This window comes from Emydura macquarii, unplaced genomic scaffold, assembly GCF_026122565.2.
Source record: "Emydura macquarii macquarii isolate MOO-44397 ecotype Brisbane River unplaced genomic scaffold, CSIRO-AGI_Emac_v2 contig_705, whole genome shotgun sequence".
Lineage (NCBI taxonomy): Eukaryota > Metazoa > Chordata > Testudines > Chelidae > Emydura > Emydura macquarii.
Window position 1 is genome coordinate 16227927 of NW_027130842.1, and position 12287 is coordinate 16240213.

General features: G+C 44.1%; 1 protein-coding gene across 8 annotated transcripts in view; it reads left to right on the plus strand.

Moving 5' to 3' along the window:
* Nucleotides 1-12287, plus strand: part of ZDHHC14 (zinc finger DHHC-type palmitoyltransferase 14) — a 219287-nt gene that overhangs the window by 138553 nt on the left and 68447 nt on the right. For all 8 annotated transcript variants that reach the window (XR_010918667.1, XM_067542473.1, XM_067542472.1 and 5 more), the window contains exons 5-7: nucleotides 1214-1262; nucleotides 5891-5993; nucleotides 7351-7460. Coding sequence is in view for 7 of the 8 variants with exons in the window: in XM_067542473.1 (XP_067398574.1) it covers nucleotides 1214-1262; nucleotides 5891-5993; nucleotides 7351-7460 (262 nt within the window). In the remaining variant the exon portion in view is untranslated. The remainder of the gene's footprint in view (nucleotides 1-1213; nucleotides 1263-5890; nucleotides 5994-7350; nucleotides 7461-12287) is intronic.

Here is a 12287-nt window from a genome sequence, read left to right on the forward strand (position 1 = left end):
ACTTATTTGGTTTGAGGAGCCTTCACTTTGTGGTAAATCAGGAAGTGACTAGAGGTGTGTGACCACCAACAGGGAGTGCTGTTCACACACCTACCTCCTACTGGTGTCCTGAAAGGCCCAAAGCCTGGGACAACTTGGGAAAGTTCTACCAGTCTTGTGCTGTGAAGCTAAGACCCAAGTGCGAGAAACCTGCAAAAAATATCATGAATGAAAAATATAAGGCAAGTAATTTTTCCTTTTTTAATAGTGACCACTGTAGACCATCAGTCTGGCCCAAGGAAAAGGTGTCTTTTAAAAAACTTCTTATCAAGATTTTTTTTCCCATAAGATCCTCTTTGGTTAAGGAGGGAGAATTTTCTTCAAAAGGAAATATTTAAAATGTATTAAATCAATAAGGGTTAAATGATACAGTAGAATGCAAAGTTGTTTATAAAGTAGGTAGCATTAAGAGCCAGTCTCTTCAGCCCTCTTCAGCCCCTTGGTTCCAGTTCAGTGCATAGGAACTGGAAAGTGGACAAATCTTCCCAATGTGGGGAATCCACAGTGAGCATGGAGCTGGCATAGCTATCTCCCACCTACACCACCGTTCCTGGAACTCTGGTGTAGAGAATTTACCCAGAGTTCTCCGGCTCTTCCCAGCTAGCAGACGTTCCCCGGTGGCCATAGCCAGCCAGCATAAATTGGAGCAGCTATCAAGCTGTCCTAATGTAGACAGGGAGCAAGGGGTGGTGTAGAATTAGCCCCAGGACCAGAGAGCTGTACTTGGCTCTTTTGCATATACTTGCCTGGCTGCATCCAAAGTAAAGGTAGGGGTGCTGAAAATCTGGGTATATCTTATAGGATTTCCAAGTCCAAAAGTAACTTAAAAAATCACAAGAAAATATAGCTTACATTCTTTTCTTTTACTTATTAGGATGGGAGAGAACAGAGGGATAATTATAACTCTTATTTATGCATATATCAGTCTGGTATTATTGAGAAATTCCCTGCAGATGTTAGATCTGATTATAATTCTGCACTTTTTTGTTGAATAACTTCAGCAAAATCTCAGATTCACATTAGTAAGCTGTATGCTATAATACTTTCAAAATAAAATTTATGCAATTGATCTTCAGACTCCTGCTGTTTTTGATCTATGGATATGATCTATGATGAAAGCAGCCTATACTGAAAATTCTTACTCAGTTGTTAAATTTGTTTTTTGTTTCCACAGGATCACAGCAAGCAGGATTCTTAAATGCCCTCAAGGACAGTCCAGCAAGATATCCTTTCATTAAAATGCACTATAGATTTTGTTGCATTAATATTAAGGAAGAAATCATATGCTAGATGTATCTGGGTTTGTTTGCAGTTGTTGGATGCATGGAATTGGGATTTTCTCAAGAATGGTTTCACCAATTGGTCTAGCATTTCTGCATCATTTCTCATTTTGTGTTGACCCTATGGAAGAGAAGAGCTCATTTTTTACTATTTTGCATCTTTTTGGGATATAGTCTTTTCTAGGTAAATTGTATATAATGTTCATTTAACATTTATGGAAGTCACATATACATTTCAAGAGATAATTATACCCATTTGCTGAGTAATGCATCCTCTCTCATGAGAGGAAAATATTTAAAATTTGCTGACTTTGGTTGGATAGAAAGTGTCAATTATAAAATGCAAAATCAAAATATTAACTGGCACCAAACAGTCCAATATTTCCGAAGTATACTTATGCTGATAACTTAGACCTTTAGGACAGATTTTACTGTGTCCTAGATAACATTAATTCAAGTAACTAGGTTTTTTTGTTAGATTCCCTTCCCCCACCACCTTTATACATGTAGCTCAAGGCATGTCTACACTGCCCTGCAGTTTAGACTAAGGGGGTGCAAATAGCAACATGCACAGAAGTGCTGCACTGTAATTCCCCTGTGTGGAGGCTGTGTATGTGAACCTAAAGATCCTGAGTTTGCACTAATGTAGTCCTCTTTGAAAGAGGTGCAAACTCAGGACCTTGAAGTTTTTTGTGCGTGCAGCATCCACACAGGGGAATTGCAGCGCAGCACTTTCATGCTCCCTCCTATTCCCACCTCTTTTGTCTGAACTATAAGGCCCGTAGACATGCCTTCAGTGTCACTGTGCTGCCATTTAATATTTTTCAGCAGCTTCTTGCCTTTTTCACAAGTTCTCAACTGGGAGTGGAATAGGATTTCTGCTCCCCGATGAGAACAGCTAACAGACAGGAAAGTTTGGGGAGCTGCCATAACTTCTATTTGACTTCCTGTTTAAATTTCTTTGGGGACTGTAGCCCTTCCAACTCCCCACTTGTATCTGTGGAGGGCTGGCATATCAATATATGAACAATTTGCATCACTCACAAAGCCAGTGCAAAAATCATTCTTTGCATTGGCTCTGCAAAAGCAAAGCCTTTTTACTATTTTGCCTGTAGCTCATTTTCTGTTGTGCACAAAACTAGAATTTTGCCCAGAGGTACCCCAAAATGGCAGTTTCACCTATTAAAAACAAAGAAACCCAATCATACCACACACACACACACACACACACACACACACCACCTGGGCTGGATTTGTGGAAAAACTTCAGTTTATTAATTGGCAGAATTTTACAATTTTTGTTGAAGAAATACATGGCCACTATACAGAAGAATGGTTGTGTGATTTGAGAAGAAAGGTAGTGAGAAATTAAATTACCCTGAGAAAAGTGACCATAGGAAATTCTTTAGTTTCTACTTTTTTTACCCTTCATTTTCACGTTGGTGGTAAGTAACCCATTATTTTAAAAAAAAAAAATCCTTTCTCTGTAGGAAGGCCCACTCTCAAAGTGACACTATACTTCTAAAATACCAAGTTTGCTAAAATTCTGCAAATCTAACTTCTGTCATGTTCATTGATTTGTGTGTTCATGAGGTAAAAGAATCATTGCACCATAGCCTCCTATTTAAGCAAAGCTACAGTTTTAGGAAGCACAAACAAGTAATCTATTCTAAATAGCACAACAATAATTTCCACTTAAAAGAATTATAAGAGGTAATTGCTTTGCTCACCCATTCTCACCTCCTACTCAATGACTGTCATTAGCCCTCAAGTACCCGGCTTTCATCCACCTCCCCCATTGTTCTCTATGCACTTGTATATCTATGTTTCCTATTTACTGTATCATTCTACCTCTGCATCTGACGAAGTGAGCTGAATCTCACGAAAGCTTATGCCTACAAAAATTAAATTTGTTAGTCTTTAAAGTTCCACAGAACTCTCGTTGTTTTTGCTGTATACAGATTAACACGGCTACCCTCTGAAACTGTTCTAATAATGGATTAGTCTTTCAGTTCTCCGAAAATGGGAAAAGCTTTCAATTGTTCTTAAATGAAAAGGTAATTGATTCCACACTTGTGGATCCTTGTGCAAGAACAATAGGCTTTTTATTCATAATTTGCATTCAGAGGCATGCCAATCTGAGAGGCTCAATAGAGCATTTTTTACAAGCAGCTCTTTTTGAATGTGACATGTTGGACAATTTAATGGGTTGGTTGCAATTCCTAACAATAAAAAAATAAAATGGCACCAAAAGGACTGGGAATTTTGCTTTTGGGCAAGACAGTTGGTGACTAGAAAGAACCTTGCTGTTCAACTGAAATCTCACTAACAATGCTATGTGACAAACTGAGTTGTACAGGTCTCTAGTTATAGACAATATTACTGTGCTCAACAACTGAACCTAGCTGCTGTGTATTCAACAACCATGTATAAATCAATTATCTTTTTTAATAACTAATGACCTTCCATTTTATTTGCTCATCTTGAGCAGGGAGTTAAATACATAGCTCTTTGAATATTAAATCGAGGATACATCTTTTATACTATACATTTGTTTCTCTAGCAATTTCTACATCTTCATCTAAACACCTCTTATTTAAGTGAATTAACTTTATTCCTTTTACTATGATATCTAAAGGGACAAATTCCAGAATTCTTACCTTGAATCAGAAAGCCTAACATGGACGCTCACACTAAATGAGTCCTCCACCACAAGGCTCAGCAAGTCACTCCTGCACTTAGAAAGTGTGATGTGAGGAGCTAACTGAGTATGCCCAGAACAGTGGCTCTCTTTTCCTCCCTCAGGAGCACTGGCAGATGCAGATTGTGCAGCCTGTCACAATGACCTAATGCTTCCCTGCCTCACTCAGGTGCTGTGAGCATAAATTCATCCATGTGTTTAAGAAACTGCATGGTGATGACTTTAGAAAAGCTTATAGAAGAGAACCCACAGTATGAGATGCTGTAAAACAGTTTGCTTAATTAACGATCACTAACTGTGCCCTGTTAATAAGGGAATGTTCTGTAATTGGTCCCATCCCAGTAGGTTGCTCTGGATGATGCAGTGCTGCAAAACTTTCCATATACTTGATAATGCACCAGGTATACAATAGTCTCAGAAGGGAGTTCTTATGAGCACTTAGCCACTGATCCTGTAGGCTCTAGCATCTGGTGGCTTCCTGAAAAGTACTCCTACGCATGGTCAAAAGGAAAGGATTATTCACTAAGGCTGGCAGGGGGAAAAAAAGGTTGAAAATATCTTAGGTACAGTGGTTTAGTCCTTAGTCGACTGTAATAAAAGATAAATACAGTTTTCCCTACTCTGTCCCAAGAGGGCAGTCAACTACAGGGACAGGAGGGTAACTGGTGTTCCTCAGATACCTGGGTGTCTTTTCTAGTCCATCCTTGTCTTAGAGGTCAGTTGAAATATTGATTTGTCTACTGTTCAGTTGTGTCACTGGCAGTCTCATTTAAGAACTCTACCATACTGTCCTGCAGCAGTCAGCTGTAGGGGGTTGCCTTCTGCCTCTTGTTTGCAGGATCTTCTGCCTGTGTCCTGCTGCTGCCAAACTTCTGCCAGGCCTCTGTACCTTAGTCCCTTTGTCCTAGTTCACATGCTGCCTGCTGCTGCGATTACTGCTTGGTCCCGAGAGCAAGCTCCCTTTCTGCTCATCTGTGACTTTTCAAGTCACTCCTGAAGAAAAAAAAGAAAAGTAACGAACCTGCAGCTCAGCAGTGGAATCTGTACTAATACCTGGGCTAATCCATTTTCATTATGATTTTGTAGGACATATATAATCAGTTACAGAGGACAGACAGCATGATCTAATACAGTGATACTTAGACCTCAGTGGGTCAGGAGCCAAATTAGCAATCAACATTACTCAAAAGAGCCACAGTAGTGTGAATTCACTGTTTCATTTACTATAGTACTATATTCATATTTAAACAGTATGACGGGAAATATTTAGTGTGTGTGTGAGAGATTCTCACAGCAAAATGACTAAGTATTATTTTATCAATTACAATTGGTTAATAACATAGTAAAAGCATCCTGATTGATTAATAATTACATCACACAATTTTTTTAATATCGTGCTGCAAAGAGCCAGAGGAGACACATTAAAGAGCCACTTGTGGCTCTTGACCCTCAATCTGAGTATCACTGGTCTAATAGATTTCATGTGTGACTGGAAGCCAGGAACTCCTAAATTGTTCTTATTTATTTGTATTATTGTAGTGTCTAGAAGCCCTAATCCTGGACCACGACTCCTTGTGCTAGGCACTATATAAACACAGTTCTAGTCCCATCTTTGTCACTGACTCAATGTGTGACCTTGAATAAGTCATGGAATGAATCTCTCTGTCTCTATAAGTGAAACTATATACTACTATTTACCTACATACTTTTCTAATACGGATGTTGTGAGGATTACTCAGTAAATGTTTGTGCAGAATTCAAAGAGCAGTACTTTAAAGACACAAATCGCTATATGAGTACTATTATTAATTATTTTTAGATTTTGTGCAAATTTTTTCTTTCAATTTGTACTTCCTTGACTTTTAATCACTGTGCTGGAAGCTGTCGTGTGTTTTTTTTCCGTTTGGTCTATTGTTGGTCTCTCAGGTTTTCACACATATTTGATCAGCTCCAATCAAACAACAAATGAAGATGTAAGTTTTTGACTTCATGGTGTAATTGCATACCTGTTTTCATTTCATAAATATTAAAGGATTGTTAGCTTTCATTGTCTGTGTTTTCAGTTTCTTTCTTGTGGATGTTACTGAGTACCCTGCAAAAAATATCCTATGTGCATATTTGTATGCGTGTCTTGGTGAAGAAAGCGGTGATAGGGCACCATGACTTTGTAACACTTGATGCAGTGACTACTATGTTTTAATGATTCATTAGGTGCTTCCTATCCCAAGTTCTAAAAACTTCAGCGATCTTTCTCATAGTCTGAAGCTTAGCTTCTTAATACATGATGTTAAACATCCACCTTAAACATGGGAAATAAAAGATACAAAAATAATTTTAATCCTTTTTGACATTTGATGGGAAAATATTGATTGGAAATATTGATTGGATTATAACCAAGATTCAATAAGACCCATTAGACATGTATCTTGGAACAGAAAATACAAAAAATGACAGGCACAGAAGAAACAAACAAACAAAAACACAAAATGCAAGTGAAAGCCAGTCCTTCAAAAAGTCTCTCTGTTTTATACACTTAACTTCAGTGGGAAAGTATCCAGCTGTCTATAGCACCCTCTTTCCAATGTTTTTTTTTTACTAGAATCCTACATAATCTTTATTTCAAAAACAAGTCAGACTTGAATAAAGTTTCAGCAAGTGTCAGCCAGTCTGGTTTTGAAAACAAGTCCTATTGTGTGTTTTGTCTGTCTTTGACTTTCTGTCATTTAAACTAAGTTTTGTTTGTGTGCTCTGGCAAATGAGGGCAGGTTCTCCCAGTAGGGAATAAAATAGATCATTAGTTCAGTGGTCAGGCTTACCCACTTTTACAGTCTCTGTTCTACATGAAGGATGGGTCCATTGGTTCCAGTGTCACAGAATTATGGAGGCAGATACTTAAAATTCCTGCTAACCAGATTATTGTTAAGAATTATTGAGACTAAAGGGAAGAAGCCTGAATTATTCAGTCTGTATTCAGGGAACTCCATAGACAATAGGGGATATGGAATCCATTCTCCCATCCATGTGAAGGCTACATGTTGGCTCAGTAGCCACTACTCCAACCTACCTATGCTGAAATTGAAATAGTGGATGTAACCTTTATGTGGTTGCTTCTTGGAGATTCTCCCAAAACCCCTTCTGGACTATATGAGGTTAGAACAGACATGCGTTTTGCTAAACGCAGGAGGTGCAGAGATAATTTAAACACTGTTTTCCTCTTTTTTCCCCCAAATCATAAATGATTGTCATTTTTTGTTGCTGTGATTACCTCTAATTTACCCCGGCAATTTTATGTGACATAGTATGTGGTAATTTACATTCATGTCTCTTCAGATTAAAGGATCTTGGTCAAATAAAAGAGGTAAAGAGAACTATAATCCATACGGTTATGGCAACATCTTTACTAATTGTTGTGCTGCGCTGTGCGGGCCCATTTCTCCAAGGTAAGAGTTACTAAAAGTATATGTTATTGTGTAGGATGAGACAGAATTATTGACCAAAAGTTTGACTTTTGATATCTTACTTCAGTTTGATCAGCTAAAACAGGGCTTCATTGTACTATTTAGTGAAACTGATCTTTTTAGACGAAGGATACAAGCAAGTTGTTTGACTCTATTTTTATGGCTGAGTCAGCAATCAGATCTAGTAAAATAGTTAAAGTACAGGTTAATATACTTGAAATGTAAATAAATTTGTTTGATGGTTCTTTGAACTTTCAGCGCAGCATTTTTTAACTGTTGGAAATATGGAACTTCAAGCAGTTAATCATTTGCAGAAAACAGAAAAATGTTATTATTCTTTTGCTTCTACATTGTATTCCTTTTCGTTTATGCCCACAGCATCCACGCAGGGGAATTACAGCACAGCACTTTGGTGCGTGCTGCTACTCACATCCCTGTAGTCCAGACTGCAGGCAATGTAGACAAACCGTTAGTAGTTTATTTAGTATGGTACATAGATGTTAGCTGGCAAAGCCAAAGAGCAGCCTATAATACAGAAGGTGAGCAAACGTCTTTCAGAATTTCAGCAAACAACTCTTCGTTTAAGTTCTCTGAAGTTCTCCACCAAACTGTTCATTTTTTGTTTCACTCACACTCTTCCCTCTGTTTTTACCTGTGTATATTAAATTCCTACACAAACCTATCTGAATTTAGGCCTTGTCTACACTAGGCTTCTGTTTTTTAATTTTCCTATTTACTCCTATGGGTACAGCGCTATATGTGATAGCTATAGTGGAGGTTCTGGTATGGGCAGAGATACGTAAGAGTAGTAAAACTACTGGTAAATGTTCTACACTAGTGCTCCCCTCTGTTTCTTTCATGATACTTCCTTGTTAAGTAAATTATAATAGACTCATACTTCTGGGTTTCAACCTTTAGCAACAAATTCAAAAGCTGAATTGCAAGGGCAGATAATTTAGACATTTCAGAAGAAACTCAGATGCAGAGTGCACTATGGGGTCTTACAATCCGTCTCTTCCTCAAGGGTTTCAAATTCTTTTTAATTTGCTAGTCCGCATCCAAATTTTACACCTGAGGCAGAAACCCAGAAATGTGCCTGTTCTCATAGCCACTATCCATGGAGGAAAGCAGTTAAATAATTATTCTACCTCAAGTGATTGCTCATATCCATTCCAATATAGGTGAGTGCACGCCACCGTGCATTGGTTCCCACAACTTTTTTCCTTTTAGCACACCCTGTAGGGTCGGCTTAGGCGCCCCCTAGAGTACCGCGCTCATGCGGTATATGAGGCATCGCCGACCCTGCAGGCTCTCAGTTCCTTCTTTCCGCCCATGACAGTTGCTGGAACATCTTGCCTCTTGCCTTTTAGCAAGTAGCATTCCCCTTACTGACTGTTAATCGTTGTTTGAATAGTTTGAGTAATTTAGTGTTAAGTGTTGTTAAATAGTTTAGTTAGTTAGAATTGGTATAGAATTTGGGGCTTAGGGCCGGGCCATGCCCAGCTCTCCTGGCTTCAAATCTTGCACCATTTGTGGCAAGCCTCTTCCCGTGAGCGACCCTCACGATCACTGCCTCAAGTGCCTGGGGGAGCAGCACTGGAGGGATAAGTGTAAGATTTGCAAAGCCTTCAAGCCGTGGACTCAAAAAGAAAGTGGTATCTGGCTCAAGGCTATTTTGATGGAGGCGGCGCTCTGACCGGTCTCCGAACCACTGCATGCCACCTCGGCACTGAGTGTCTCCTCGGTGCGGAGCGCTCCATCCGCACCGGAGTCGACCCGATGCCACCCGTCTTCAGTGCCCAAGAAGAAACGGCGCCAGGGCACTGAGCGCCAGGGCTCCCCCACACTGCCTGCACAGCCGGGGTTAAGCCAGGAGATGCATCAGCTACGGCCCGTCGAGCCTGCTCCGGCGCCTGCATCTCCATGCAGGGAGCCTCTCCTAACTCCTGGGGGTGGGGGAGCGCCCCTGCAAGGACTGTCCACACCGGAGGTGTTCCATGCAACACGGGCCCTACTGTCCATGCCCACGCCTCCGTCCCCCCCTCAGCCAACGGTATGGGGACCGGTGTCCTGGGATAAACCCACGCTAGGTGCCTCAGGTGGTTGGTCGAGACTCCCGTCAGGGGCGAAATCTCCCACCAGAAGGCCAGAGAGGGTAGAGCCTGGCGGCTCCCCTCGCAGCTCCGACTGAGTCATCGAGCTCGTCCTCCCTGCAGCACCTAGGACGGTCCATGGCACCGGAGGCATCGTGCTCGAGGCGACACCGTTCTAAGTCCACCTCCTGCAGTGCTTGCAGCTCCCGCACTCCGGCACCGAGCTCTTCGCCATCACGGCACCGGTCCTGATCTCAGGCGTGGAGCCCGATGCGGAGTCCGGCACCGAAGTACTCGGCACCGAAAGACCCGGCCACCTTGACAAATCACCGATTGCGGTCCTCGGTGTCGGGCTCGGCACCGAGGCGGCATGGACAGCACCGTTCCCGGTCCCCAAAGGGTAAGCAGCACCGGAAATCCTCAGCGCCGAGACGGAGGTCCTCGTCCTCCAGCTCGTTGAGGTGCACATCCTCCCGTCGGCACCACTCGTGGTGGCACCAATGCTCATCCACCTCATCGGGGTCGTCGAGAGTCTGGTCCCCGACAAAGAGGAGTAAAAGCCGGAGGCATTGTCATCATCAGTCCAGCGGCTCCGGGTCCCGCAAGGACAAGACCCGCCACGAAGCTCCGCAACCGGTACCTATGCCGGCACCGGGGTGGCTGCAAGGGCCCATGGGGGCACAGATGGGGCAGGGAACTGTATCGGTCCCATCTTCAGTGGCACAGCTTGTGGTCCCCCCTCTCCTCCCACCAAGCCAGCAGGCTAAGGGCCATTCCTTGGAGGAGGAATCGCACCCTGAGGAGGGACCCTCCACGGGGCCCCTTCCACAGTCCTCCTCCTCTTCCCCTGGTGAGGCGGCTGCCAGAGACCACAGGGCGCCCCTCCCAGACTTGAGGACCCACCAGGAGCTCCTTAAAATGGTGGCCAATAATTTAAACTTTGAACTCAAGGAGCTCTGTAAGGAGGAGGATCCCCTCTTCGGGGTTGTCAGGTCAGCAGGACCATTGAGGGTGGCCCTACCCGTGCACAATAGGGTCCTTAAACTGGCCAAGGCCCTATGGCAAACCTCTGCCTCGGTTGCCCCTACTTCTAAAGGCGCTGAGAAAAAATACTATGTTCTGGCAGAGGGGTTTGAGCTTTTATATACCCACCCTGCCCCGGAGACCCTGGTGGTTGATGTGGCCAACCAGAGAGACAGGCAAGGTGGCCCGGGCACCACGCCTAAGAACAAGGACAAAAAAAAATCTTGACTTGTTTGGCTGTAAAGTTTATTCCACCGGGGCCCTACAACTTAGGATTGCGAACCACCAGGACCTCCTAGGGCGGTACAGTCTGAACCTCTGGAACTGTATGAGGTGGTTCGCAGAGGGGTTGCCCCAGGACCGGGCGGCGGACTTTGCCACAATCCTGGAGGAAGGTGTCACGGTGGCAGGGGTGGTGTTGCAATCCGCCAGTGACACTGCGGACACCACTAGCAGAGCCATGGCCTCTGCAATAGCCATGCAGTGGTGTTTGTGGCTGCAGTCATCTGGGCTGTCCCAGGAGATGCAGCAATCTATTCAGGACCTGACCGTCGATGGGGCAAGCCTATTCTTGGAAAAAACTGACGAGGCCTCGAGGCATTAGTCTTGGCCGCAGCCCCAACGCCAGGCCCAACCACCCCCTAGGCCATCACCCAGACCCTCTAAGCCCCATAGGGACCGAGACAGGAGCAGGGGGTTCGGAAGGCACAACCGCTCCGGCTCGTCCGTGGCCTCCCAGCAAGGGTCCTCTAAGGGGGCTAACAACAAAAAGCGTTTTGAATGTGTGCCCAAGAGTGGCACCAATACCTCTGTCCCGGATCCACTCTTCCCGTTTGCAGAAAGTCTAAGACCCTACTACGCCGAGTGGCAGAATATCACCTCAGACCGTTGGGTCCTCGGCGTAGTTCTCAGGGGATATGCCCTTCAGTTTACGGATTTCCCCCCGGACTCCCTCCCACCCTGTCCCTCTTCAGGGCCCCATCTCACAAGCAACTCCTTTTGCAGGAGGTGAAGTCCCTCCTCCTCCTGGGGGCGGTGGAGGCGGTTCCTCCGCAAGAAATAGGGAGGGGATTCTACTCCAGGTATTTTCTCATCCCCAAAGCAAAAGGGGGCTTGAGACCCATATTAGATCTATGCCGACTGAACAAGTTTATCAGGCATCTCAGGTTTTGCATGGTCTCCCTAGCCTCCATTATCCCTGCTCTGGATCCAGGAGACTGGTATGCCGCCCTTGATTTGAAGGATGTGTACTTTCACATTTCCATCCTTCCCAGCCACAGGTGCTTCCTCAGGTTTATGGTAGCTGGCTGCCATTACCAATTCTTGGCCCTGCCATTTGGCCTCTCGTCCGCCCCCAGAGTCTTCACCAAGTGCATGGCGGTAGTGGTGGCCCACTTGCGCCGCAGAGGGGTGCAGATCTTCCCCTACCTGGACGACTGACTGATCAGGGGCAGGTCCAGCCCCACGTTTGGAACAGCCTATCCCTCACCTGCGCGACATGCACCAGACTGGGGCTCCTCATAAACGAGTAGAAGTCCACTCTTACCCCGGTGCAGCGCATAGACTTCATTGGGGCCACCCTGGACGCTACCCAGGCCAGAGCCTTCCTCCCACAGCCTCGGTTCGAGGCAATGGCTGCAATAATTGTCCAACTACACAGGTGCCCCATGACAACAGCCAGGCACTGCCTGCA